General features: G+C 35.2%; 1 protein-coding gene across 1 annotated transcript; it reads right to left on the bottom strand.

Moving 5' to 3' along the window:
- Positions 1–26: 26 nt before the first annotated feature.
- Tsp_01305a (glutamate-rich WD repeat-containing protein 1) lies at positions 27–3865 on the bottom strand (the record flags this gene model as incomplete). The annotated part of the gene is made up of 13 exons (XM_003377037.1): positions 3763–3865; positions 3068–3150; positions 2859–2916; positions 2507–2706; positions 2349–2442; positions 2123–2290; positions 1940–2061; positions 1674–1878; positions 1472–1614; positions 1231–1404; positions 991–1145; positions 773–926; positions 27–529 (listed from the first exon to the last, which is right to left on the bottom strand). Coding segments are annotated over exons 1-13 (2162 nt in total), but the record flags the coding sequence as incomplete, so codon positions are not given.
- Positions 3866–8463: the final 4598 nt, after the last annotated feature.

The raw sequence follows: 8463 nt of genomic DNA on the forward strand, positions 1-8463 counted from the left end.
CCAGTGGCAGCACTCCGTCGACCGACCGTCGGCTTGGAAACGGTCCTTCTCCAAGTTGAACCTGCGCATCCGGAACCCAACCGACGAAGCCGATTCGACCCCGACCACCACCAAGCAGGACGAGTCGTCCGGAGGGAGCGGGGAGCTGAAGCCGGTGTTCTACGCGGCGTCGACCAGCGGCAGTTCGCCGGACCTCTCCACCGGTAGGCCCACGAAACCGCCGCCGAATCCCAAGCGAACCATGGCCCAGTACAAAATTGCGCTCACTTTTCTCTGCTATTTGCGCTTCTCGGCGTCGAAGCAGTCGTTCAAACGTTCCAAACAGTCGGCCGATTTGGTGGACATGTCGGTGAAAATGAACGAAAGCGAAACAATCCAACTGGCTCGACTGGTCAATTTGCAGCAAAAGTTGGAAATGAGCCTCGGCACCGGCGCGGCAAGGCCCGAGATGTCGGTCAGTCAACGTCTCGGCCGACTCCAGCACACGGTTCTCAGCTTGCACAAGCAAACCGACGCCGTCAAGTCGGCACTGCAAACTATACGAGATCGTCTGAAGGGCACTGACAGACAATGTGAGTAGAAAGGCAGAGAGTGTAAATCAAGAAAATAAATAAATCATACATATTTTTTTTGCAAATCACCATCGATCATCGTACTGTCAGTTTTTACTCGAATTTGAATATTTTCCGTTTCTTTTTTATTCGCACAGGGCTGTTTATGAGCACAATGGTGGTGGTAATGATAACAGAAATTACAAAACTATTCTTCAAACACTGATAGTTTTAAAAATGTTGAATGCATCCGACGCGGTGCTTATCAAAACTCCCTCGTGATCCGGATGCCAGTTCACTTCTTTTATATCAATCTGGCCCATGTGGAGAAATATCAGCTGCTGTGGAATCCTCGACAAGATTTTCATGTCGCATCTGAAATGGAAAATAATTTTTCACAATTTTTTATTGCACTTTCCCAACAACAACAACAACAAACATGTCAGCATTTTCTTCTCTGTTGCCAACAAGATCCCAAATGCTGACCACGTCATCTTCGGCAGAAGCACAGAAAACACTCCTCTCGTGTGGACACCAGCTGACCGACGTGATAGGTCCTTTGTGAAATGGTAACAACACGACCGGACCGAAGCCCTGCAAAAAATTAACGACCACATTACAAATGAAACGGATATAAAGCTTTATTAGCGAACACCTGAATTCTTCTGAAATCCCAAACTTTCAACAAACCGTCGTCTCCTCCGCTCACTAGCCACGGTTCAGTACGGTGCACGCTGATCACGTTCACATCTTTGCGATGCGCTTCCGGTATTCCAAAAACGCAAGCATCCTTCGGCGCCATTCTACAATCCCACACCAAAATGCTTCGGTCCGCAGAACAAGAAAAAAATACCTGAAAATTTTTAGCAGTGCAATTAAAAAATTGATTGCATAATAATAATTATTATTAATATTTTCACGTTCGCCTCCTGATGAGACCATTGCAAATCTTCGACCGATGATTGATGCTGTTTGAATGGCCGCTGGTCAATTTGCCACTCGCCACCTTGGACCATTTTCCAAAAATGTATATTTCCCTTACAGTCTCCGGTTAAAAGTTGTCCTGAAATAAAAAGTAATAATAAACAAATACTTAAACACAGTATCCTCCGAAGAAAATACCTGGCACATGTCGACACCAGTCCAATGCGAAACCTTCATCCATGTGTCCGTGAAAAGTGAAAACGGGCTTTTCGTCCAATTTATCTCTAGACTTTTTGCCAAACACTGTTTCGGCAGCTTTCACTGCGGCAGACAAATTCCACACATGCACCTTCTTCAAAGAACTCCAAGTTGCGCACAGGGTGGTAGTTTCAATTCTACATGCCTACATCATACAAGTGATTGAAGAGGTGTAACAAGAGAAAAAAGAAATTTTTTCCTTATACCCGAATACGATTTACATCACCGCGATGATCAATTGTGATGTCTTTGAAAATTTTTGTATCTTTATTTGTTCTCTTTTTTCTACTTTTCTCCTCTCCATCTGAACTATGTGAATCATCGTCATCTAAATTCAAATTCAATAATAATAATTATTATCATTATTAAACTGAATACTTCACAACTACCATCCTTCAATTCTAACAGATTGCCAAGCATCATCACATGGATTCTGTTTCTCATTGGATGGCTCGCTTGAGTACCGGAAACAAGCATCACATCCATTGGAAAAGAACACTTCGTATCGGATCCAGGTGCCTTTACTGGTAGTGGATCAAAAGAAAGGCATGGATAGTCTAAAAATGAATAAAAATCACGCAATCAATCAACTTAAACTTAATCACAATGCTCCACCGGTGTAAAATGAGGAAAGCATCACATAAGCAGTTTTATCACAAACAAGTTCTTCGCCTTCTTTAAGCGGTCGGCTTTGACCAGGTATGTAAATCTAAAAAACAAAATAATATTCACTTTTACAAATTTTCATTTGATCGTTTATTTCTGAACCTCACTTTTTTCGTAATCTCTTTCGAAGCTACTGTACTGCTGTTCGTATCGTCCAATGCTTCATCGTCGTGTGATTTAACCTCATCGTCATCATCAGAACTGCAGTCCGACTCAGATTCATCTTCTTCCTCACTCACTGAATCAGCTTCTGCGATTTCCCCGATTTCCACGCAGTCACTCAAATCGCTTGTATCTGAATCGTGGACTTCAATTTCATCAATTTCCTACAAAATCAAATTCATTTCACCAACTAATCGTATGTACAAATGCAATTGTAACAATCAACTTTTTAATGCACAATATGAACATTACAAATAATTATACACTAACTTACAGTAAAATTACATAACTATAAACTGTTAGAATCCACAATATAAACAGTTACAACTAATTTTAGTTTTGCTTGCTCCCGCAACTTGATTTCAATTTTACTGTTAACAATGTACACTTTAGTGAAAATGTCATTCCTGTAGGCTTTATTTCAAAAAATCGTTTTATTAAAGTCATAATGATTTATTTTACAGCTTTTATTTGGTTGCGCATATTTTAAATTTGTTAAAACTTACTATTTTCGCTTGCAGTGTAGTAATACAACTTTTAATGTTATTTCTCAAAACTTTCGATTTTTCATAAAATTCGATAAAAGTGACTTAAAAATAACTCTAATACTTCCACTACCAACAATGCAACACAAAATAACGCAGAATCAAGTAAAACATAATAATAACATTACTGAATTCAACAGTACGAGTAAACGCTTAGAAGCTTTGTTTTTTAAACATTACCTTAAACTTTTCTAACAAGTGAAATTAATTATGACAAACAGAAAAATTTTAATATAGATTTCTACAAGGATATGAAAACTGGAATAAAATTACATGAAACTACAAAGTACTCCACTTAGTTGATTTAACACGCTAAATGATGGAAAAAGTAGTACCTCCATATTTTTATGCTAAATTTAATGCCGATTTTGTTCAAAAAATATGACGAAATTCAGCGCTACCATGAAAAGTTCCACGAAAATGTTAACAACCAGTAAGATTACGGTACGTATAATGCAGGTACATACAGTATGTAAGTTTCAGAAATAAATTGTGATTTTATATAACGAAGTAATTACAATTATAAAATTAGCATAAATATTTTGTGATACTGAATATTTTAGCAAATTATTCAATTTATATTTATTTAACAAAATGTTATTTTTATCGTTAACAATTAGCGTTCAGCCATTGTGAATAAATTTGACACTTTTCACTGGCAAAAAATCTTTTGCGAGCCCGCTTTTCCTTTTTCAGAATGCCTATTTTGATTATGTCATCCGGTACATTGAATTCATTAAACAATATTAATGGGCCCATTTAAAAATTGAAATCGCATTTAACGAACGTGTGCTTCTTGGCCATAACCCGCAGAAGCCAGTGCACACAAGCAACGATAATAACTTTTAAATTTGGTAACTTTCACTCCGATTTTGGTACTTTTTAATGTAATTGAATATTATTATCTTATAAAATTTAATACAATGATAACCTTGCCTTCTGATTTTATAAATTTCTTATTTCTTAATGCCTTGTTGTTAGAGTTTTGAATTTGTCTATTGTTTGCATGCATTTGTGCAAATATTTACTGCAACTCCTTGATGTGATCACATAAACGATGTTCTAATAGCATCGGTTTTTTAATTTTTAATTTTTATTTAGTTCTTTAACCATGTTCAAGAATAAGTCAACTAACTTTTGTTTACATGAATGCATAACACAAGTATTTATAACATCTATCTAGAAATGAGTGATAACTTGAAAGCGTCGTTGCTTGCACAGAGATGATGCACGTAATTTAAATATTTTCTTTGATGCCCTTCACTGACAGTTTATCACATGTATCCTTGTCGAATTGTGAAAGGCCTTGGTAAAATGCATTTCTTTTTCTGCAAAGCGGTTTTGTCCGCATTAAGTCTCACCTGCGATGCTGCTGGGTGGCATTTGTTAAACAAACGCAGCACAACATGTTGATATTTGCAGAAGCTGCTTTTTGTCTATCAATGTAACAAGTGCGCATATAATCTTTAATCAATTATAAAAATTGAACTCCTCGACCGAAAAATATTCGTTTGCGTAAAGGCTTTTATAATAAATTTCATAAAGTTATTATTCATTATTTTATTGTTATTTTAAAGATGTTTCAAAGATCACTGTTTACTTTAAGCACTTGCAAGTTTTGCTTCTACTTTATCTATAGCTTTTGTAAACCTGTAAAGTTAGTGTTTTTTGCAATGCAAACTTATAAAATGATTTTATTTCAAGATACGAAATTACTTGAAGAACTCTAAAAAATGACGGAGGAAATAAAATGACGGTATTATATTCTTATAAAGTTTTTGAAATTACAAGTTCTTAAAGCATCCACTTACTCAATGACAAAAGCTTGATAGCATTGCGAAATAAGTATTCCTGAAACAATAAAGTTAAGCTTGCAAACAATTGTTTGTTTTTAAATTTATATAAAAATTCTTCAGCAGTGGCATTTATTTATTAGTTTTGCTACCTTTCTTCGCAAAAATTTTTTGACAAATGAAGATGCATGCAGTCAGAGGTAAAAAAAATTAATCGTTTCTATTCATTCTGCTGTTTACAAGTTTATAAAATTGCTCTCAATACGCGACAGCCATTCTTGGTGATTAATTTTACTTGCCTTTTTTGAAATTTATTTAAAAATTCTTATTTACAAACCTTTTTTTATTCATCATCTTAAAATTAAAGCAGAAGAATTTGGGGTAATCGTTAAAATAACTGTGACAGCGTCCCTGATGTCACAAACAAACTTACATTAATAAATCAACTTTTTTTGGTGCTATGAGACTTTCAGCTTTTTAGTATTATTATGTTTTTATAAATTTAACATTGTCATACTAAAAGTACTTTTGTTTAAAATTATTTCCGATAAAATTTTCAATATAATGAAAACAATTTTTAATATTTTCTGCCTCTGATTAACAGCCGAATGTAATAAGTAATAATAAGAATATAAGCATCTATATCGTAATAATTATAAAATCATTATAATCAAGATATTATATAATTAAAATTATATTAAAATTTTTCTATTAAGGAGGTTGCAATTAAGTGAAATGCTGAATTCCAAGCGTGTAAATTTGTATATTTGATCAAGTAAAGCTTCATTTTTTGCTAAAGTAAACATGTTGCACTTGTCATAGTTTCATTTCAAAAAAATTACAATGTAATACAAAACATTATAAGCTTAGCATTCATTTAACTTTTTTGGATGCATTTTGCGTGTCATTTATGTTAGCTTTCAGACTTCTGATGCATTTATATTCATTATCCATTGAGAATGGAGTTTAATATCTTTGAGCACATCCTTGGTATACATGTATATTAAGGTAAGTGCGCATTGATATGAAATTCAAATACTGCATCTTCTTGATTTGAAAGAATAATTTAATATTAAAAAATCGTTTTTTCTTAAAAATGAATAAATAAGTGTAAATAATTGGTTTTTTTGTCGCTGCATTTGCGCTTTCATTGAAGCGCATTTTTGGTTGTTGATTTTAACACAAATTGATGAGTAGAAGTTGTTGAAGTACTTCAAACTGATTGATTGAATTTCAGCCGCGATTTTCTATATAAATAGAAACACTTTTGAAAAATTCCACTCGTTCATTAAATCCAATGTTTAAACTGGTAAAATTGTTTGCAGTCTACTGCTGGTAGATGGAATATCTATTTTGAAATTAACATTCAACCTTTTTTTTCCATTGTATTTGTTCCATGTGAATGTTGCATTTTAATTTCAAAAAAAAATTTCCATATTTAGCATAGTTAAACATTGAAACGAATAATTATAATTTATACGCATATTATTCTTGTGTTTTTTCACAGATAAATATAAATAAAAAATGTATATATATATATATATCTTTATAGTGTAACATTGTTTGCTTGGAGTAGGAGTAATGAGAAAAAAATGCTAAAAGAGAGAGAGAGAGAGAAAGAGGAAAATATTGCCGGTCAGAAATGACAATTGAGTCATAAATATGGAGATTGATTGGAGGAAGCTTCTTATTGAATAGCTTGAAGATCAAAAGCAGCGGTATGGTGATCGATTGACGGGCCGGGTCGACGGCAATTATATTTTCAGACCGATTCTTGGTTGTAGGTTTTTCTTATTGTATAAATGAGACAAATGTGCTTGTAAAAACTGGTTGCACGACTGTAGTATGCTGGTTGGATAGCAAACGCTTGCAATAGTTTCAACGGGTCGCAACGACGAAGAACGCCGTCGTGTCATTGTGACAGGGTTGGTTTTTGGTATCTGTCTGTCCGTAAATATTACCGTGGTTCAGTAATTTTTTCCCCATATTATTTTTTTAAATATTTATTTCACTTTCATCATTTTGCCTTGTCTGTTGTGCTGTTGTTCGTGTTGTTTGGTCTTCTCTGTTCGACGAGCTTCAGGCTAACCGCTTGTCGTACCAAGACAAAGAAGCGAATTCGAGAGAGGTCGTCGGCATTTGGATTTTATCCATTTGCTCATCTACTTACAACATCCCCTCCCTCCCTCCCTCCCCCCCTCTCTCTCTGTGCATCATTCTTTATTTGTACAAGATTTACCAAAAATCATTTTTTCTCATCTTCTTTTGCCCAACAAAACGGTGATGCAAATTTCATCTTTATTATTGTCGTTAATTTGTTTGATTGATATCCACTGCCATGCCGAGAATGCAGATGAACATCATCGACAGCAACGATCGACTGAAGTGGTCAAACAAAAACCTGGACGTGATTTGCTCGCCGCTGATGTGGACAATCCGACGTCGGATCTGATCGATTCAGATATAAGGAAAAAGGCGTTCACTTTTGGTCAGACAAAACAACAACGAGACAGGATCAATTTCATTTTGAAGCAAATGGAACAATTGATGCTCAGCAATGTCAAAATGGAACGATTGGCGGTTGCGGATACGAAATCCATGGTCCCGTCGTTGGAGAAGCGAATTTCCAATCAGGTATGTAAATTGAGAAATTTGTTTCCCTCAAACGCCGGTGAAGGTCACGTTTTTACCGTTAGCTATAGAGTGTAGATTGATTTCTGTATAGCTGTTTCGGCGCTTGTAAAGCCAAGCAGCAGAATGAACTGGGTTACCAGGTTGCTGGGCGCCTACTTTGCTACTAACCTCAATTCAAAGCATACTTCGCTGTCGGTCACAATCAGCTGCTGCTCAGAATGCAAACGAATTTCTAATCTCCACCGCTTAAAATCTTTACAACTCTTCTTTCTTCGAATATGCTACGAGGAAATCTTTTCTGTTATATATGTTTTTTTTTCTTTAAATATTTTTAATTTTCATTTTTTTTTCAAAATCAAATGCAAAACTTTGAAATAATTAATTCTATTACGAATTTATGAGTGAGTAGATTGAGCTTATTTGTGCAAATGAAAATGAAATTCCTCAATATGTGGTGTTATTTTTCGTCGTTAATGAAAACACGGACAGGCTTGAAAATGCGAACACACCCCAGTCGAATGTCGTGGCACGTTGATTATTTAGGCCGACGGTACCGTTTTCAAGGGGGAGGAAAGAAACAAGGTAAACAAGGAAGAGAAGTTGTTCTTCCCCCCTTTTCCCAACATCTTCTATTTTACTATCCTTCATCAAGGAGAAGTTCCAATTTTTATTGAAATTTGTATTATTGCTTTTTTTGTTGCTGTAAATTTCCCCCTCCCCCTCTTCATTTCCCCCTTCTCGCTTCGCATCACATCACCCAATACAGTTGTATGCGCCGCATAAGTTGTTCAATTGTTTTTCAATTTATCCAATTGTGTCAAATTGTAAAATCTGTTCAATTCTTCAACTCCATAGCAATGGAATAATAATTTTTACCCGTCACCTTCTACCGATATACTTGACATGATTTTTCCAGTTTTCTTTTACAAA

The sequence above is a fragment of the Trichinella spiralis genome (genome assembly GCF_000181795.1).
Source record: "Trichinella spiralis strain ISS 195 chromosome Unknown Scfld4, whole genome shotgun sequence".
In the NCBI taxonomy this organism is placed as follows: domain Eukaryota; kingdom Metazoa; phylum Nematoda; class Enoplea; order Trichinellida; family Trichinellidae; genus Trichinella; species Trichinella spiralis.